This window comes from Polyergus mexicanus, unplaced genomic scaffold (genome assembly GCF_030449975.1).
Source record: "Polyergus mexicanus isolate NDT 795.1 unplaced genomic scaffold, iyPolMexi1.0 SCAF_7, whole genome shotgun sequence".
Classification (NCBI taxonomy): Eukaryota; Metazoa; Arthropoda; class Insecta; order Hymenoptera; family Formicidae; genus Polyergus; species Polyergus mexicanus.
Genome location: NW_027223327.1, coordinates 3,470,886 through 3,492,393, shown reverse-complemented (window position 1 = coordinate 3,492,393; position 21,508 = coordinate 3,470,886). Strand labels below are relative to the sequence as shown.

At 39.7% G+C, this 21,508-nt stretch overlaps 2 protein-coding genes across 2 annotated transcripts in view; one reads left to right on the top strand and one right to left on the bottom strand.

The window, feature by feature from the left end:
* The window catches only part of Hiw (MYC binding protein highwire), a 175,362-nt gene that overhangs the window by 11,384 nt on the left and 142,470 nt on the right, over positions 1-21,508 (bottom strand).
* LOC138935212 (uncharacterized) lies at positions 1,526-19,886 on the top strand. Its single transcript, XM_070299657.1, has 4 exons — positions 1,526-2,201; positions 15,496-15,915; positions 16,898-17,190; positions 17,436-19,886. The coding sequence occupies exons 1-4, from the start codon at positions 1,986-1,988 to the stop codon at positions 19,222-19,224; spliced, it is 2,718 nt and encodes a 905-aa protein (XP_070155758.1). The 5' UTR covers positions 1,526-1,985; the 3' UTR covers positions 19,225-19,886.

Below are 21,508 nucleotides of genomic sequence, written 5' to 3'. Positions count from 1 at the left end.
AGGGGGAGGAGCGCGAGCAATTTCTCATGGGAAATTAAATGGGTAGGTTTCCGCTCATAAAGCGAAGAGCTTACACGACGGTATGGCGAGCTTTAGGGAAACGCTATCTGCTATTATGAAAAGCAACGTAGCCGGCGTCTTCCAGGCCACTGTCTCGTTTTTATAGTATACTGCGCTTCCCTCGTCGCGTATTTTCGGTTCCGGAAACAATATGTCGGAAACGGTGGTTCGCGTTGCTTTTTGTCACATGCCCAGCGTAACACTTTCTTTATTGTCGACAAGAAAACGTAATCGCGAAAATTACCAGCGCTGTGGCTTTCAGGAAAAGTCCGCAGAGATATATCGAACTCGTCCAAAGAAATCTATGCAATATTTTTCCTTGATAATGGTTCTTTCTTCATTTCAGAAATTTCAAAAAAAAATTCTAAAAAATACAAAATAATTTAATTTCTATTAAGTTGAAGACAAAGAGAAATTTTTTTTTCGGTATTTCAAAACTATTTTTATAAGCAATCATATTTTATTCATTATTCGTGATGCAAATATTGTAAAAATTTTTGATCATCTTATTAATTCTGACTCACAAAATGAAATTACTTTGATAATTAAAACTTTATAAAGAGATTAAAACACAAATAATAAATTGATAGAAAAATATGAATTTTGGCATCTCTCTCAGCTTGTAAATATTAACATCTAAAATCTTTCCAATAATTTAGTAATTAGTATCAATTCCAATTAAAATTTTATCATCGTAGGCAATGTATCTCCTTATATAAGATTTCCTTATCGAAGAGAAGTTTGACAAAATTTTAAGAATTCTACCTTTGTTCAATGCCACGTTTACGTGCGCAGACTTTGAAAAAAAGCACATATTTACACGAAATCTTCGTAATTAGTATGCGTGCATTGATTATGTTATCGTCAGATAATGTTTAAAGCTAGAAGCAGCTAATACTTTAATGGTTTCGTCAATGATTAAGTGCGATGCAAAATCCGATCGATATTTCTCACAATAAATTGAATTTTTATCAAAAACCATCTTTATCAAAACGCAGCTTCACTTTCTAAAAAAGCTACGCATCGATTAAAACCTATTGACCGGGGTTACAAGTCCTGAACGCGTTTACGCAATTAGCATCCGTGATGAACATCGATCACCTCGGTGCGGATCGAGATGCTCTCCCGATAGTAAGTTGGTCAAGGTCGTCCTGGCAGGTGTGTATCGACCATGGCTCGACGAAAATCAACGACCACGCTCTCGCGGAAGTCGATGTCGATCCCCTTAGCGAGAACAGTTCGCCGATCGGTCCCTCGAAGAAGAGAACGAATGCCCGTCCCGTTTCTTCGAACCCGACGACGACGACGACGACGAGTCACGGCCGGCGTTTATCTCTCAAAAGGCCGAAGAGAGAGAAGGTGCGATGAGAGATGGAAAGAGAAAGAGAGTGGCAAGGCGAGTCAAGCTGTATAGATCCTAGGTGGGGAGCGGACACCGATCGTGCATGCTACCGACCACAGTTTAAAAGCAACCTCCGTCACGATCGCATCAGCTGGTCTCTAGTCGCCTTGCTTCTTCCCTCTACTCCTTCGTCCCCTCCGGCAACGAAAGCGCGCGTATCGAAAACCAATTAATCGGTCGTTAATTTCTCTTTCCACACACCGTGGAATGTCGCGAATGATCGAGAGAGCCCGATAAAAGGGGCGGAGATGTACCCTCTTCTCTATCCGGACGCGAAACGCAGGATTGATCAGTGAAAGAAGTCGCGAGAGGATACGGAATACAGTGTCTTCCGATCGATCCGTCTACACGATCGATTGGCAAATCAATAATAATGGCACGGTTCTTTGCGTCACGCGAGTGTATCATCGTTCCACGACGAAGCGAGTGATCGGATCGTTATGATCGGTGAGGCGATCGTGCGAGGAAATCGACAGGCGATGATCTAACGATCGCCTTGCGTTCGATCGAAGATCGTCAAGCGATGAGCGCCAAGCGCGGAGTGTCGAACGCCCTGGACGGGCTTGTTATTAAGTGCGATCGTGGGATCGTATGCTGGGTGTTCCTTCTGTGGTATCTCGCGTTCCTGCCATGCATCGTCGAAGCCACCAAACCGGGGATATGCGCCATGAACGGCTGCAACTGCACCGTCAAGGCGCATCGTTGGATTAACGTCAAGTGCGTCTTCTCCAAAGAACAGGTGAATGCAAGAGCCGCCGTTGCGGTGATAATTTCGCGTTGATACGCGCTAAAAATAACGAAGCGACAGGAAAGCGCGTATCGATCAATCAAAATTATACAATACATCGTTATTTATCTTTTTATATTATTAAAAATTCTAAAAATGTGAATTTTAAAAATTTTAACCGAATGCAATTTTGCAGAAAGTAAATTTTATATCTTGTCGACAAATATATTGTTAATTAATTTAAAAAAATAATCATCACAAATATAGTTCGATAGTTCGGGAAAATAAAGAATAAGTAATCGAATTTGGAAATTAATATTCGTTGATACCGATTCTTTCGTTCTCGGGAAGTAGCCGACGATAAATAACAAGTAGGTTTAAAATTATCGAAGTCGCGAATTGTTTTTCACGTGCTTTTGATTAAATGCAATTCAATGTGCAAATTTTCGCGGATTGCGCGAAATCGTTTATCTCGCATCCGCCGCACCACGAAAGAGAAGTCGTTAACGCACGACGGTGAAAGTTTACCGGAGTTTTGGATTCGCCATCCACGCGAGAATTAGCATATAAATCATTGGCCCGGTAAATACGATCGGAATCGTGGCCATGCACACGCATGTTCGATGGCTGCAAGGCGCACGCAAGTGCGTGCGTTGATAAACGTAGGCACTGGAATTAGTCGTACATAGACCTGCGAGAGAGATCTAATTTGCAAATAATCACGAGATTATAAGACTTTAGTTTTTCCAATACATGCAAAATTTATAATTGCTAAACGAAATCTGATTTTGATCGATAAAAGCACATTTACATGAAGGATGCTTCTAATATAAATTTTTAAAAACAGATGTCATTTTCACACACTGCGCGCAGCATCTTTTTCTATTATAATAATAAAGTTACGTTAATAAAAAAAAAATATAAAAAAATTGACAATTTAATAGAAATATCGTTGACTGAACGTGAGAATGCCTGTTACTGGAAAACATCCGTCCCTGAACAGGCACGAAGCAGGCTGTAACTTGCACCATGCCACGTTTCTGTACGGTATAACATGCAACAGCCGCAGCTTCACTTGCCGCTTTCGTTGTCAGCTGCACTCAAGCTGAATATCATCCGCAACCGATGCAAAGACGATGATGCGCCTCGCGCAAACTTTTCGACGCGAGAAACTTTTTAGAAAACGCGATAAAACTATCACGTGCAATCGCCAGTCGCGATAAAATTGTTCAAATAATGTGATATAAAGCGAGAGATATATAGTGTAAGATCTCTCTGATAGATTTGAGATTTTGAAACAGATTTGAGAATTGAAACGTTCAAGATCCGAGTGCTGCAAGAATCTCTACATCGCATAATACGATTTAGCTCCAATTATTAATTTCATCTTGACATATTTCATTGTAATCTATAAACAAAATAATATATCCTACAATTTTTATAGAATAGAAAATTGATTTTACTGCATCGAGATTAATAATGCAATATTTAATGCAACGTTTAATATTTTATGACAGCAATTGCCCTTTAGATATTAGAAATCTGAAATAATAAAATCTAAATCAATCATTTATTCCTGTTCTTGTATAATAAGAATTTTTAAATTATGCATTTTGATTAATTAATCCATAATTCTTCCTCGAATAGCGAGATTGAATTTCTGCTATGCTTCTTGACCGCAAACTGGAGTAAGCCTATATTCCCTATCTACGCTACGGATCAACCGCTCGCATAGAAACGCAACGGAAACCAGTTTTAAGCGGCACTCACAGCGCTGCCTTCTCTTTTATAGTCACTCGACATACAATCTAAGGCCATTAGATTATTTCATTACTTTGTCGCCATTCACTATTTCAGTCTCAGACTGCTCCGTATAATCGGGACATTTTAATGCAACATAAATATAAAAAAATATTTAAAAAAATATTAGTTAAAGAGAGAAAATTATCAATAAAATATATCTTGGACGCGAATTATTCATTGTCAAAAATGTAATAAATATTTTTACTTATTTCATAATGATATAAAAAAAATCTAGAAAATATTTAAATTTGTCGGAAATATTCAAATTCGTGTAAAGTATGATTCCCCTTTGTGATTTTGAACGTATCCTCAAATAACTTCTAAATCATTGAGAGAGATTCCTGTCCGTCTGATAACGCATTAAGCGTAGGCGTGACCCACGATATGTACCCAGCGTCCTTAACGATTGACAGACAGCAAAGTGACCGGTGTCGATGAGTAAAGTCGATAGTCGGCGACACGTCCGTTTCACCCCCGGAGAATAAAATAACGAATGCCGAAAGTAATGTATGGATGAAAATATGAATGCACAGTCTATTTTCAAAGATAACAATACGATCGAAAAGCGAGTGCGTTGACGAAACGAGCGATAGTGACGTTGGTGTTTTGTATTTGCTTAACAGTGACAACACAGAAACAACAATTGGCAGCGTTAAGCCACTATTATACTGCTGGACGGCAAATACTTGGTAATCAAATCAGATTCAGTCACATCGTCACTTGTCATTCCAACGCCATTAATTTCATTTACCATACAGCCAGCATCGCTGTACGGTGTAACTGATTGGGCTATTCCTTACTGGCTCATGCAAGTTCACTCGTATCGAAACAAGGACACTCTAATTTGATCGGCGGAAATGGCAAATCAAGCGACGATCAAATATTGAAATCACGGCGAGTACCGAAGAGTGCAGAAACGGGCGCTATCTCTTTTATAGGGAAATAATGCGAGATTTCCTCTCGCAATCAACGATTCCGCGATAATAAAAAAGTGATAAAGTTAAGTAAAATAATATTAAATTCATGAATAGGGAGATTACGCGCCAACAAAATATCATTGTTCATTTTTAATAAATTTTATTGTAAATACTTTATTATTATCACGTTATTTGAGAACAGAATCATATTTACTAAAAAAAAAAAAAAAAAAAAAAAAAAAAAAAAAAAAAAAAAAAAAAAAAGTGAAAATATTTTATGTGCGCACGTATTTCATATACCTATAATTTTAGCTTTATTTCTTTCTTTTTTTACGTCTGTTTATATTTCGTTTATTGATACTTAATCTATTCCAATCCCAATCGTCGAAGTTATCTTGCATATTTTACGAAATGTTGCATCGCTAGATCCTATTCTTTTTTTTTAAATTATTCCTCACGTGTACACGAGACATCCTTTACGAGACTTAGATATCTCAAGAGATTTACAACAATAGGCACAACTCGCTCGACATTTGAAATAAAATAGATCGATCCCGATATCTCCCTCGAACTCTTTCTCATGCATTCGGTCGATCCTAGGTCGACTTCCGCCGCATGCAATTTCCGATCGGAGGGTTCACTACGAGCGAAGTAGAGATGCATTGTCCGAGTCAGCTGCTTCACGAATATTTTCTAGACCGTTTATTCGAACTTGGAAGCTATTTCAGTATCGCTCCGTTTAAGTTTGTGTATAATGTAATCGTTTCCTTTACCACGACGTTCTAGTTTTAATTTTAGGGTCGAATATTTTAAGGAAGAATTCCTCTTCTCTCCCCTTTCATTTTATGATTTTAAGAGAAACGAAGGGTAAATTAAGGATAATAAGGACGATGCTTTTAATTGGAATGATTCGTTTCGTTAGCGAACTATATGATTAATTTTCGCATGCGCCTTCAAGCGCATCATGTAACGCTGCTGTTACACGCGAGATTTAATTCGAGCGCTTCGCGGCATCCCCGTCGCTATTCGCGATGGTCGTCGATTCGAAATTACACGTGGAAACAACAATTAACGTTGGCGCGCCACGTGCTAGCCGTTTGCACACCAAAACAATTTCCCGCGGCGCCAGTTTAGACGCGCGATTTAATGCTCACGGACCCGTTAATAAGCGGCGGCTTTTCCCGCCGCTAACTCCATTACAAACCGATTGCGATTATGGGGAAAGTAGAAGGGTGGAGATGGATGGGACGGCGAATCCGTTAGTGCAAATCGGTGAAAATATATATATATATATATATATCTTTCGCCACTGTAATCATCTCGAGTGGAGCGAATAAAATCTAACAATCGGAACTGGAAAATAACATGTCGCGCGAAATCGCGCGAGAACGATAGCAGCACTTAGGACGGAAACGATACCACCAGATACACGCGTGTATGTGTCCGCGATACGTTCGACGACCCCAGCTGGTAGAAATATAACATTGTTATCCGAGCATAATTATATCTCGTTACATTGGTGAAAACAAAGTCGCGAATCTCTCCCAAAAAACAATCCATTCGAGGTCGCGTTAAATTTTACGAGGGATATAGTAACACGCGCGTCGTCCTCGATGATAACGTCGCATCCTCTCGGCCCTTTTATTCGTCGTATCGTCCGTTTCAGTTGTCGATGAATTAATAAATTGATTAATTACGTAGCCCACGTGATTTTCTAGGACCCGGGAAGATCGGACGGGCATCGCGATGGGAATTTCGTGCGTATAAAACTGCGCTGCACGCCGGGATCCGCCCGGCCCGATCCTCTCGCCTCGGCTCAATTTATTCACAATAGGCCCTTTCAACGAATTACACTTCGGTCAGTCGGGGGCGTCAACGCGAGAGAGTCTTGCGACGATGATGCGGGCTGGACCGCGTCGACGAGAGGCGAGAAGTGTCCGGAATAATCTTACGTAAATCGAATCCACGAGAATTCTCTCTGACTCTCGGTTCATTTCAAAAAGGGCAATTTGTAGAATACATTTTTAAATCTATATAACATCTTATCCCATTTGGCTCTAATATTCTCGTGTAGAGATTATCTGTGAAAGATTTTCTTTCCTAGAACCTTTCTTGATGAACCGTCGATTATTAATCTGTATATTTATGGAGCGTAAGATTAACATTGAAATTCACCGATTTAATCGGACGAGGCATTTTTCGCCAATGAAAATTCAACGACCGTTACTCACGCTGTCGTATGTTATCTTTCTATAATTCCGATCTACCTTTGTGCTTCCCAATGCAATATTTCACAATTAAAATCCGCGAGCACATCGACTCGAAAACAATTCTCTAGCCGCATCGAAGAGGGAAAGAGATCCTTTATCGTGTTCGTGAATCTCTCTCGGAGAATCGCGCTCTCTCGCCGACCATTACCAGCCCCGATAACTTCGATAACCCAATAAACGGCTCGAAGAGAAAGGGAAGAGAGATCCGGCGTTATCTCGATCGCGAAACGCGCTATTATCACTCTCGAGCCATCCTCTCGAGCAACCTTACTGGGATGATAAATTATTTTAGAACGTTCCATCTCCCCCTCACATACATACAATACGTGCACACACGCGCATCCGAGAGCCGATTGCGGTTTGCCCGCTTTGTCTGGAGAATTTGCTCCGGGGGCGTAGATATAGTCCAACATCCTGCTCGTTTATTCGCAACGATAAGTCTCTTTCTCGCTTTCTCCAACGTCTCCTCTGCCACAGAGTTCTCTTCAGTTATCGCGATTAGCCACACGTGCGAAGTGCCTCGCCTATCTGCGCCAACACGTTTCTGTGTATATTAAGCATGTACATATATGCGGGTATGTGCGAACGGCATGGAGGGACCAACAATCGCGTAAATATAAGAGCATTTACGCTCGGCCTCATCCAAATCATTCAAGTCTTCCGCGTTGCAATCCGTGAAACCGTAGCGGTTCTATAATCTAGACTCCCCTACGCTCGCAACTATGATCGGGTTAACGCTAGAAACGCCTTTCCGGTTTCGCCATGCGTTTAATTTAGAATGACGTTGTTCTAATAGAAGATTTAAAGCTTGAAACAACATTAATATACATCAATATTATTCACTATTCGACGTATAATAGCAACATCTAAAAGAAAAAAAAGAAAGATTTATAAAAATATACCTAAAAAAAAAACAGCAGAGATTTTGTATATATAAATAGAAAAAAATCTAAAATTTTATGACACCCTATTAATAATACACAAAGACCGATATTTTTTTTTTTTTTTTTTTTTTTTTTAATGATATGAATGTTCTCTATATGTAACATGATTCTATGTACATCAATTGATACGAAAAAGAAGAAAACAGGACAGCATTTATTTTTAGATGATTGATAAAACCTCTCTTAGATGTAATAAAAAAAGACAGAAATATAGAAGATGTCGATTGCAGAAGATTAAAGCGATAGAAAAAAAAAACATATCAAAAATGTACGCGGCTAGCTCTTAGCAGATCGCAGATCATCTATATATATATATGGTACCCGGTACGGCAATTAACCGAATTATCCCTTGACGCGACCCCCGTTTCGAGCCCCCCCCCCCCTCCCGCCCCCCAGCGGCATAATGGCGCTCGCATGTCGGGCTCGCAAAGGCAGGCGTATTCTACTACCGGGGCCGCGTTATGCGAGGGCGAGTAGAGTAATTTCATCCCGTGTGTGCGATGCGAAGAGGATCGTGCGTGCGACGAGAGAGAGAGAGAGAGAGAGAGAGAGAGAGAGAGAGAGAGAGGACGAGTGTCAGCGGATGGCAGCGGGTGCATCGCCATTCCGCGAATTAACTTCCGGCATTCCCCGTGACGATCGCCGTAACGCCGCTTCGAGCATCGCGAAATCCACGAAGGGGACATCGCAGGGGAACACGGAGATATCCGCATGATGACCTGGAGCGGAGATACCGCCCGGACTTCGCGAACAAAACAAACGCCCACGTGGGCGCGTTTGTCGCGAAATATTAATATCGCGCGATAACGCCGAAAGGCAGAAAGGCAGATATTAACTGAGAATATCATACGTATATCGTCCATGTCGAATTGCATGTCTAATGGTCAAATTGCGAATTTAAGTAACAGAATATACATTGATGGAGGAACAATTTTATTTCTTCTTCTATTCTTTTCTTTCAAGTCTTATGAATTTCTATTTTTATAAATCAAGTAATTTATCGATCGTTTAAATTAAGTTCGTAGTGATTGGAAATAATTAGAATAGCTTAAAATCCAATCTCGCAACTTGGTCATCAATGACGATATATGTCTTTTTTCAGATTTAATATTTAAATCTTATGGGAGAGAGATAACATATTAACGAGGCGGATAATTAAATTCGAATTGTTTAACATCCGCCATTAGAGGATGCGCGGAAAACATGTAATTATAATTTTGTTATATCAGCGAATAGTATTAAATATTCAATCTCATATTGCACGGAATTATCGGGAGTATATCAATGCCTGTAATGCTATCAGTCAGATAATATAACGACAGATAATATTCCAAATGTATTTTTCAATCTAATTATATATTCTGTGATTTTATGTTGATTATATATTTACGAGAAACGCAGACATCGTTAATCCCGATACGCCAATTAAAAAAGGGATATAACGGCGACTCTTCTCCGCTTTTTAAATTGAAGGCAAGATTCGTCATGGCTGATTAATTTCGAAGAGGAGAGCAAACAGCGACTGAGGAACCTCTCTTTCTCTCTCTCTCTCTCTCTCCCTCTCTTTCATGCCAGAGTTTAGAATAACTCGATTGTCTTCTCTCGTTCACCTCGAACTAGAACTAGACAGGGTTATTTTTACACGTCGGAGACGCCCGGGCCTCTGTTTTCCCAACTATGTCAATTAGGGAATGGGACGTAAAACTTTGTCAGTGACGAAAACGGAAACTCGAAACTTTGCATGTAGACTTGAGACAGTTCCATTTATCCGTTTCATTCATCTCGCTCGTGACGAACATTTCTCGCCGGTATACGGATTTGCACGTCTGGATGATGTGAATTGTCGCGACGAATTGAATAGGAAGAGGGAGAAGACGCGTCATTCGCGTCTCGATTAGCGTCTTCTACGAGCAGTTAATACGCCGACTGATGACATACACGACCCCCCCGTCAATTCCTCGCCGATTTCAATTCAGACGGCGAATCTTTTGACGCGCGTGACTTGGCTGCCGTAAATTCTCAACCTGCGAACGATGAGCGCGGGATCGAAATGCGCGACGCGTATTTCCAACGCCGTTTAATTATTTATCCACACGATGAATGTTTCTCGTCGCATAATTTGGAAATCGGTCAATAATAACGGGGGACCTCGAAGAAAGCTACGCGAAGAAATTTAATAGAAAGACACTCGCTTATTTCGCCCGCGCCGTAATTCATCTTACGTAACTTCTCATTTTCCTCATTTTTATTTTCATTCATCCGTCATCCGTGTCAGCCTGTAATGCATTCGCGTATAATTATCTCGCTCGCCATCTTCTTCAATAATTTTTAAAACAAAACCGAATTGAAAATAATATTAATTGCACTGTCAAAGGATTCGCAATTTATCTTTATTTTTATCGATGAAAAAACAATCGTATTTAATATTCTTGGAATCTTTATAAAATTCTCTAAAAATCACGATGTTAAACTACATTAATAACATTAAAATAAAAATAAAATATTATTTATTAAATTAGATAGACGTATCGCATAATATTTTACATAAACACCTCTTCTCTCAAGATCGTTCTTTCCCGTGTTTGCGTTGGCAAGGGCCAGCGCGTGTGTGCGAAAATATTTTAACGTCAGCGTAAACCTTCACGAGTTCTATTAGCCCATTATAATAAACAGGGTTTCTACCCGGTCGTTCCATTCGTCGTAAGCGTGGCGCCAGGCCAAAACTATCAGTTTCATTCTCACGATAGCGAATTCGCGAATTCCACGGTTACTACGATCCACGGTATCCAGTGGTGTTGGCGTAATCCGGTTAAAGTGGCCCCTGTTCTCTTTATTTCCGGCTCGATGGATCGCAAGACCACCGCTCGCGTTGTATAAGTTGAAATAATGTTTTCTCCCCGACTATATGATGTGACCCTTGCGATTTATCGATATTCCGGACAGTTTTCTTAAGATTCCCTTCGCTAACGGTATACCTACGTACTGCAATCTCTTGCCGCTTGCGATTGACGTTGCAGCGGTTTCTCGCCAGAGAGAGAGAGAGAGAGAGAGAGAGAGAGAGAAACGCTCTTTCGATATTATACATCCGTTGAATCATGTTTAAATGACTGGTCAAATAACGGAAAATAGCGTTAATTAATACGTGTTCTTTATCGAATTGCGAAGAAGTAAAATATACCGAATTACTTTATTTCAAATACAAATAGTATCATAAATATAATTTTATAAATATAAATTTGAAAAATAAACTTGTCATATATGAATTAATAAAAAATCGAAACTTTTAATTTCTTGTATATTCGACGATAAATGTGATCAAATAATTCTCGTGTACTTTAAAAACGGATAATACATTAAAAATATCCTTGGCTAAATGCGTCGTGAAAGTATCGAAGGAACTTGAAAGGTCTCCGCGAAGTTTTCCTCTCTCATAAAAATCCTTCTCATATAGAATCGAAACTAAACCAAACATATGGAATCGAGCTAAACGGAAACGATAATGGAAACGGTTCGATACGCCTCGTTGCAGAACGAACCAAAACGAGATGCGAAGCGATGTTTAAAAAAAAATTCGGTCTAAAGTTTCAGGGCGGTCCGGAACAAATTGTAGGTATGTAACCTTTCTCGAATAACTACAGCTGTGACGGAAAATTTCGGAAGTTTAAATGTTTTCATATGGGTTTCTTTATCTGTAATAACCTCCCATCGTGAGAAACGTCTTTCTAAGAATCAGTTAAAATTGAAAAATTGTGCAGAGCCCTCGACAATTGTAAAATTTAGAACTCGATAAAAATGATCTTAACATGTCAATTAATTGATTAATATAATATTCTCTTCGTATTTAAATGGCTATTACGTTAGTTCGTTCAATATATCCTGGAAGAAACAAGTGGAAAAATAAAATTAAATCGATTCCAGAAATAAATACATCGCGGATACATCATAGAAAATTCTACGATGGCTGCGGGCCAGCTCGTGATCTCGGTAGCGCGAAATTAATTCGCACCAGCGGTTTCACGCGGTCGTTTGTACGTGAGAGATCTCGAGAAAGAGAGACCGAGAGGGAAAGAGAAGATATGTTCTTTGTGCCCAAGGACCGCGACGCAGAAATAGCCGATGTTATCCCAGCCCTTGAGTCACACCGTGCGACTTTTAAGACCAGTCTTAGTCACTCATCGAGGAGCATAGAAAAAGGAGCGACGCATTTTCCGACTGCGTTCGCACTCTTTCCTGACCGCGTTTCTCTTTATCCCGAGGAACCGACGGCAATAACAGCTGGGTTTCGATGCACGCCAAGTGATGTCATCGATGTGCCACATAATGAAAGCAGATCCGATACAGTGCGCGCCCCTACAAAGGGGTAGTATCGTTTTGACACATACGCTTATCTTACTCGCGTGATATCGCGGTTTTTCCCACTGCCCCTTTATTTCTCTCGGTTTCTCTTTCTCTCTATCTATCTATTTATCTCTATTTGACTAATTAATTCTTTCCACGCGAAACTTTCCGCATTGAATTACAAGGAAGTCGCGCATATTTTTAATTAGGGATGAAACGCGAACTACATTCGCTGCGCACTGCTAATACTGTTTTACTTTATCCGGCGTTATCAACTAGAGAAGTGCATATCTCATCATGTAGAGTTAACGCATAGAAAATCCGCATTGTGTTACAGCAAAGGGTATCAGAAAATAATATCATATTATAAGAGCTTAAAGTAAAAATTAAGCGATATTAAAGTAAAATTAATAAATCCTATAAAAAATTTAACAGAATCAAGTAAATTAGAAACAAAAAAATATAAATAATCTCCTACAATAAATTGAGATTTTGAATATATTTCGTGCTTATATCTTTTCGCGATATCTGAATATATACGATGATAAAGAATAATTTACATTATTCTTACGAATTTATACGAATAAATACATGACTTCTACTTTGTGTAACAAATTTCTGAGTTTTATCTAGATGCACGTGTTACAGGATGCTGTCATGAAACTGAGCTCGACAGTATCGAAGGTTCTAACTATCCGGTGATTCGAGTCATATTGAAACTACAATCACTGTAGTCCAACAAGATCGTCTAACATAACTACTATACGTTTGTAACAGCGATATCTCTCTTAATCGATATCTGACTTTGTCTCTCTCTCTCTCTCTCTCTCTCTCTCTCTCTCTCTCTCTCTCTCTCTCTCTCTCTCAGCTCAACATTTGTATTAACCTAGAATACGCGACGATATCGATATGGGAAACATTTTTTTTCTTCCTTTTCCGATGAGCAAGCCTTCAAGGGTAAACTTATCCATTGAAATCAAACCGCAACTTATGTCAGATCGATTGCGAGGTGACGATAAAACAAGTAAGAGAAAATCGGAGCCTCGCGTTACCGTAGTGTAACCAAGAGACGGGATGCGAAAGTCGAATCGTTGTATGCATTACTTGTTGTCGCGACGAACAGTGACTCATCGGAGTTCTAATGAACTCTTGAAACGATTTTCCGGTGCTTTGAAGGAACCAGCATGGCTCGGATGCCGCATTATGCGGTCCACGTTTATTGAGCTTTTTCGTTCGTGTGTAGACCGAAAAGTCGAACGTAAAAATAAACCAGGATACACGGAAAAATAATTTCGCACGAAAAGTAAACATCCGAACTTGGAAGAAATCCAAACGGGAAGAGAGTAATAATTCTATCTATTTCAAGTATTCGGTAATTTATAAAGAGATTTGAAGTTAGAGAAAAAAATACAAAAGAATATTTAAAATCATCATAGATTCATAAAATTTATTTATAAAAAATATGTTTATTCTCTCACGAGAGTGACATCCACAACCTTTTACAATTCTATTCACGATGACAGAGAGAGAGAGAGAGAGAGAGAGAGAGAGAGAGAAGATAAATATTTTGAAGAAATATGACTGCTAAAATATGGCATGTTTTTTGATTATGCATATTAAAATAGGCGAATACATAATAGTCGGAAATGCAGAAAAATAATTAATGACAACAATGTGTTAATAATAATATATTAACAATGAATTAATAATATTGTAACATGTATAAAATAATTTATAGTCATATTTCTCTTTTTGTCATGAAATTGCATTATAATGTATCAAATTATCGCGCACAGTTAAGATCACTCAACACATCGTATCTTTGAGTTACTTCTAACACACGTCTATAAATAGCTGTATTGTAATATTTCGGTGACGAAAAAATATCTCGTAGATAACGGATTTAGTCATCGGGTGGGTCAAAGGTGCCGCGGCAAGGAACCGGATGCGTTCGCATACACCATGAAAAATAAAGGCGTAGCCTTAAAATAGATAGGAAGGAATAAATAATTTTCCATAAACTACGACACAAAAGGGGGTAAAAGCTCCCTTTCTCTGATCAATCTCCGATATTTATTTGTGAATCGTTAAAAATTTATATTTCCACAATAATCGAATTTTTCGAACATAAATTTTGCGAATGATAATGATGATTCCAAGGATCACGGATCATCTTTTGCACAGATTGGTTGTTGAATATTTTTCTGCCTTACATTTTTCATTGATTTTTAACAGGGCCGTCTCGCACTCAAAAATATTGAGAGATTAGAAGGATATTTCTTTCTCAGTAGTTTATCGTAGGTCATCTGTCTTTTTACTAATGCAATGTGAAAAGAACTGAAAGAAACCGTTAAAGAAGTCCGAGTAACACATATGATCGGGTCAACGCAGGGAATATATTGGCACGAACTAACGCTCAGATAAACCTATAAATAACTGTCAGAAAGTCGACATATAGTTGAGCGGAAATATTTCAAATTCTCTTTGAAAACTCTATTGTACTTAATGAGAGAATTACTACTTTGCAATTTTTTTTTATCTCCTCTAATTATCCGTATGTAACCGTTATATATATATATATATTTACGATAAAATAAATTTTTAATTAAACTATAAATTTAGCACACAACTTTGAATAAAAATAAAATTTTTCTTTTCAACGATTTGTAATATTATATGTTAGAGAGAGCAATGAATATTCTAAAAATATCATTTTTGACGTGTCCTCGTAAAAAATGTGGTAAATTATTACAAATCGAGAATATGCGTTTATTATAATTTCAAACGATCTTAGTCAGTTGCGTTGTTATAATATCCGCTCATTACGCAAGCAAGATATAAATCTTGAAAAAGTATCATAAATGACGAGTCACACGCGGCCTTGGCCGATGGTGAGATGTCGATTGTTCGCGGCGTTACCGTCTTCTTTAATTACACCTACTAACGTCTATTCGCGAGACAAACGACAGGAACGCTCAGTAGCATCACATTTTATCTCTCGTCTCGACTTTTTTTTTTTTTTTTTTTTCCCTAGAATGTGGAGCTGCTGGAAGGAACGATTCCGCCGGAGGCGACGGAACTCGAGGTCTCGCACTGCCGGGAACTGAGGATACAGACGGGCGCATTCGGCGGGGGCGCGCCTCTAAAACGCGTCCACGTTTCCGGGATCTACAGCGTGGTCGCCAAGAGGCAGGCCTTTCAAAATATCAGCGCGCCCAACACGCATCTCGAGGTGTCCGAATGCAACAGCGTGTTCCTGGAGAGTCACGCGTTCCGGAATACGCGCGGAACGCTCAGCGTCTCGATATCGCGGTGCAAACACGTGGAGATAAAGCCGAACGCCTTCTCATGGCTGCTGTGGATCATCGTGAAGGAAGTGCCGTCCTTGGAACTCTCCAGCAATGCCTTCAAATTCGAAGCGCCTCAACACGGACGACACGGACCAGCGACCAAGGTCGGGTATCTTAATGCATTGTTACTCGCTATTAATCAACGATAACGGGATGACAACACCGATATCGATATTTATCTCTTTTATTTGTCACGGTTATCGCTCTATTAATGGAATCGGCTTCGAGAAAGATAAATAATAGACGTTATTTTTCTATTTCTTTATAAGCTTCTAAGCTGAATAAAAACATTGTCTCATCTGAAATTTTGGAGCAATTTAAACTTAATATTCCGATTAGAATTTTGAAAACAAACGTATCCTTTAATGAGATACTGTTTTATATGGAAAATTTAAACTCATAGATCCATCGTGTATGTTTATTATAATTTAAATGTAGGCCATTTTTAATATAATTAGGTGTGTAAATTAATTTAATATCTTCAGTAACTGAGTTTCTTTTGAATGCGTGTAACTGTATTTAATTTCTATATTTGTTTTTCCTCTGCTAATATATTAATGATAAAAAAAGAAATCATATTGAAGGAATGTTGTTCATAAATTAATTAATAATATTCGATATTATAGTATCGAATTAATGAAATTTATTTTACAGAAATAAATAACATCATATATTTAATAATAAAATCGTACTAATTTGACAAAAATTAGTTCGATTCTAGAAAAATAAATTCATGAAGATAAAAAAGATCGTAAATATTTTTCTATAATGTTTCTCTGATGTATATCAATTTGATACATTTACGCGCTGTAATAATGTATTAATTTAATATATTCATATGATATTCGCATCCCAATTATATTATGTTACTCATCTCTGATATCGAATAACGTATCGATACGAATATTTTCGATAATATTACTTGTAACATTCTTCGTTTCGAACGTTAGTAAACGAGGGCAATTACTTATTTGTACGAATTATTCCATATTAAATGTCAGATACGGTAAATAATCTTTAAGTCGAGTAATAAAATCATGGAAATTTAATTACAATTTTGAGATTGTCCTGCTCTTTGCAATATAGATAATGTTCCAAAAAGTGAGGATCGCGGAATTACCCAAGGCAGTATTTCCTTCGGCCGTCGCGGAAATACGAATGGACGATATCTCGACGAAGATTATACGCAAGGACGCTTTCTGTGCCATGACCATCTTCAACGTCGTCATCAGCAACGCGTCGATCCACGAGATTCAATCCGGCGCCTTCAGCGACAGAGCCCTCATCCACAGCCTCGAGTTCGTCGATGTGCAACTTAAGAATATCAATACGGCGGCCTTCAGAGCCGGTCACGACAATCTGACTATTCAATATTCAAGGTTCGAGATATTAAATTCATTTTATAAGGATCTTTATCACATTTACCGCAGAAATTCAGGTCGCGAGAATGAAAAACAGCGACCGATATCTTCTCTTTACATTATTTCTGCGAGCAAATTCAACTATATTCATTTTCCTTTAATTTTTAATTAATTTCTTTATTTTTTTTGTCTTGCATTATAGAATTATTTAATTATTCAATAGTTTATTTTAATGCACGCCTTAATTTTTATTGTTCTATTAGATTATCCGAGGTGGATACTGGTGCCATCAACACGTCAGCGGCGACCGTCACCTTCACCAACAACGAGTTTCAACATCTGCGGCCAGGTGCGATTGTACTCCACCAGTGGAACTACATAGCGATCGACAACAATCTCTTCGTCGATCTCGAGAGCGAGGCTATTAAAGCGGAAGTAGGCGCCACTTCTGGGCCCAATTTCGAATTCTCCTTCACCGGTAATCACATACAAAAAGCACGGTCGGGTGCGCTCAAGTTCGTGGCAATCTCACAAAATGTGAACACGGCGCGCGTCGGCAACAATTACTTCAAGGAGAAGTGTAGCTGCAATCTCGAGGAGTGGGTGCGCGAACTGACGGGACGCGACAACTTAGCTTTGATGATGATGATTACGGAGTCCAGTTATTGCGTAGTTGATCAGTTCCTGGACAAATGCCTCAATTTATCCGAGAGTTACATGACCATGCGCAACTTTACGCAGCTCATCTGCACGAAGCGGCATCATATCAATTGCGAGAAACCGTCACCGAAACCGAAGCCGAGCATCAGTCCGCCTAGCGTTGGCCCGCACATTTATCCGAGGCAGAAAGGATATTTCGACATGGAAATGAGCGAGTCAGAGCAGATCGAACGTGAGAAGAGGATTATCGTCATCGTCTGTATCGTGGCAGTCTTCATCGTTGTCGTAGCAATCCTGACTTCGGGAATCCTCTATGTGCGTCGTCGCGGGGTCTGCCCCAAACTGACATCCAGCCCGCTGACGAATCTAACGAGCTGGTTCTCGTCCAGCAACGGCATGACCGCCGCGACGTCCGCTAGGTCAATCTCGCGGTTGAGCGTGCACGAATACGTCGGTCTTCAGCCGGAAACCAGAATTCTCCAGATGGAGTCTCAAGTGAGTGTTCAAGAGGACGACGATGACGAGAACGGCGACGTCTATCCGTACACGGAGAACAAGGCTACGCAGACGTTACCGGAAGAGCTCACGGAGGAATATCTGAGAGATCTTCGAGAGCGCCTGAGCGATCCCGACAATTACAGCCAAGCGAGAGACATGATCGAGCACTTGTACGACCTCATCAAGGTCGAGGAGAGCTGCAACAACAATAACGATCAGCAACCAGCGGCTGATCGGGAGGAGAACGCCTACGATGTGATCCGGCCGAGGGTCAAGAGATCTCGCGGAGCAACGAGACCGTCCGTCAACATCGGCACCAAAGCACCGTCCTTGGAGAAATTACTGCCAAGCGGGATACGAGTCAGACCACCCATTACGGAATACGCTCAACCACGTGATCAACGGACCAGCGATCAGAATCATTTATACGCCGAGTTGCCGGGCGACGAGACGGTTCCCAGCACCAGTCGATTGTCGCAACCGATCCTAGAGAGTCTCATGGGCCGGGGACCGCAGCCGCTACCGCCAGACGTAGTTAACGATCACCTCGTCAGTAATGATGGTCCACCAAAAGACCTAGGCTACGGTGTTGACGATCGCGAACCATCGCGGAATCTGGAACTGGATTCTACCCGCAGAGATCAGCCTGCCAGGCCGATGAGCTTCCTCAAGGTGCTCGGCGAGAGTATCCTGGGCACGACGAGCAAGATGAACAACAAGAGGCCGAATTCGCTACTATGCGAGTATGCCGAACCCTCGGACGCGACCGCTCATCTGTACTCGGAACTACCGGAACCTCAACAGACGTCCGCGTCCACCAGCAAGATGGCCAACAGGCCGCTGCCAACCAAGCCTGATCAGGATTCCGTCGTCGCAAACGCGGCCAAAGCGTAGCGGCATCCATTATCTGTGATATAAGTGTTACGTGTTGTCGCGACAACAAAGACTATAAAGTGTCCTTTCTCTCTCTCGCCTCGATTGTACAAAAGAAAGTGTTCGCGTCGAAGCGATTGCGTAAGAGCGTTTGCATCGGACGAGTCACGTGGAGCCTCTCTCGACTCGGATAACGTGTGCGTCTGTGTCACAATAACGGGAGAAAATACGTCGGAAATTAGTGCAATTCATGCATATGCAATGCTCGACGGAGACAAACGCGCGTGTCGTATAACGAAGTGTTCTTACTTTCAAACTGTGTGTGCATGAATAAGCCCTTGTTTAGAACAATCGCGCGCATAGCAACCAGTATCATTCGGATGATTTTGTGAAAGGGGAGGACAGGTCCGAATATTGACCAAAGTGCCACGCTTACGGGAAAATACCGGGGCGAATCGTGCCAAAATTATTAATGCATTTCACATATACGGTTGTACATACCGACACTCGTAACGCAATAATAGTTCAATGGACCTATATCTATTACTCTGATTAATGAAACGTCAAAAAGTATCGCGAGAGAAATCCAAGGATTTATTATTTATCCGTGAGAAAGATGGATGTAACATAAATATATATATATTTGCTTCAGGTATTATTAAATAAGTATTTTACACAGCTGACATTTGAGAGAAGTTAATCAATCCTAATTTAAAACATTTGTATTATTTTTAGTAATATAAAATTAAATGAAACAAATATATATATTTAAAATTTGCTTTTTAATATTTTTCAAATTTTACTTCGATGAAATAATTAAAAGAAATTTTCTATCGATATATATATATAAACAATTTAATTTTTTAAATAATTTAATATGAAATTCATACGCACATGTGAATATATAGTTATATTCTTAAATTATATTTTATATTATAATTATATTTTAATTTTTATATACTAATCTATTTATATAATATCGATTTAATATCGACTCAAACAATACGAAAGCTTGCATCGAATATTTCTCTTCGTTTCCGCAATCAATCCGCTTGAATGGACAATAAAACACTGCGTAGAGGTCCAACAATCAGATCACCCTCCGGCTGCTCTCGAACACAAATATCTCTCGCTTCAGATAACCCCCCCTCCCGTATTCAACGCGAGAAAGAGATGGCGTATTCCAATTCACAAAGTACTTAGTCGTAAGTTCACCGAGCTCGCATCGATTACTCCTCTATCTAAATCTCTCGCATTCAAAAGCGCTCGTCGTTGTCTTATCTCAAAGAATTTTACGATTCGAGTAGTTTTCCCTCTCTGGACGCGGCATCTCGCTCGCTCCACGAGAACGCTTTCACGGTTCAGGGGTCGTCGCGGCTACTTTCACGTGTCCTTTTTCTTTTTTTTTTTTTTTCAAACTAGACGCAGTGGTGCTCCTTTGGGGGAAACCGCGTCATTCTGGAATCAGCGTGGCCGCCGCGAACCGACACGATTCATCTCGTGCCATGAAAGCCGAAAGATATTCTTGATCCCTCTCGGGGGCCGCGCAGTCAGTGTATATCCACAGCGAGAGCAAACTATTTCATGAAGAATGTAAGAGGAGCAAGTAGAGCCGGCTATAGCAGGCGGGGCGGCCTGCGACGCAGCTGTTGACGTCTAAACGGTCGCTCTTCTACGGACGGTAAAACCCAGAGAAAACTTCGTTCGGCGACGATCGAGCAACAAAGGATGAACCATCCGATGATAGAAATGATGAGGAAAATCCGCGAGAGAGAATCACGAACGGAATATATCTCTTCGCGACGACAATCAATTTTCCTAATTTCGCTTCCCGCTCTCTCGACCCTTGTATTCTTTCATTCGTATTCTCTCGATGTCTCTCAATCGAGGTGTAAAGTTGTAGAGTATTCGCGCTCTACGTCTCCTAGTAATTCGCAGTCGATTCTTCCCCCGACGAGAATTTAATCTAAGAGCTAATTATCGTGCTATTTAACGTTGAAAATTAAAGCGCCCGGACAAATTAAATGTCAGGAGCATAAAATGAATGATTTACTTTCTTACTTTTCAATTAATTAGAAATTAAATGTTACCGCGGCAAAAATTTCATTTACTAGGAATATTGCTGAGTAATTTAATATTAAAAATATATGTATTGTATATGAGGTAAAGATTGTAAATCATAAATTCTATTTTTATCCGAAGAAATTAAAATTACCTTCTTTTTTAGAATATATACTATTCATCAGTATACGTGTTTCAAATATACTTTATACATACATATATATGACAATTATTATCTTCGTAT

Coding starts and splice junctions, on each gene's coding strand:
- LOC138935212 (XM_070299657.1), top strand. CDS start 1,986: ATGAGCGCCAAGCGCGGAGTGTCGAACGCCCTGGACGGGCTTGTTATT. Junction 2,202..15,495: donor GCGTCTTCTCCAAAGAACAG/GTGAATGCAAGA, acceptor TTTTTTCCCTAG/AATGTGGAGCTGCTGGAAGG. Junction 17,191..17,435: donor CTGACTATTCAATATTCAAG/GTTCGAGATATT, acceptor TTGTTCTATTAG/ATTATCCGAGGTGGATACTG.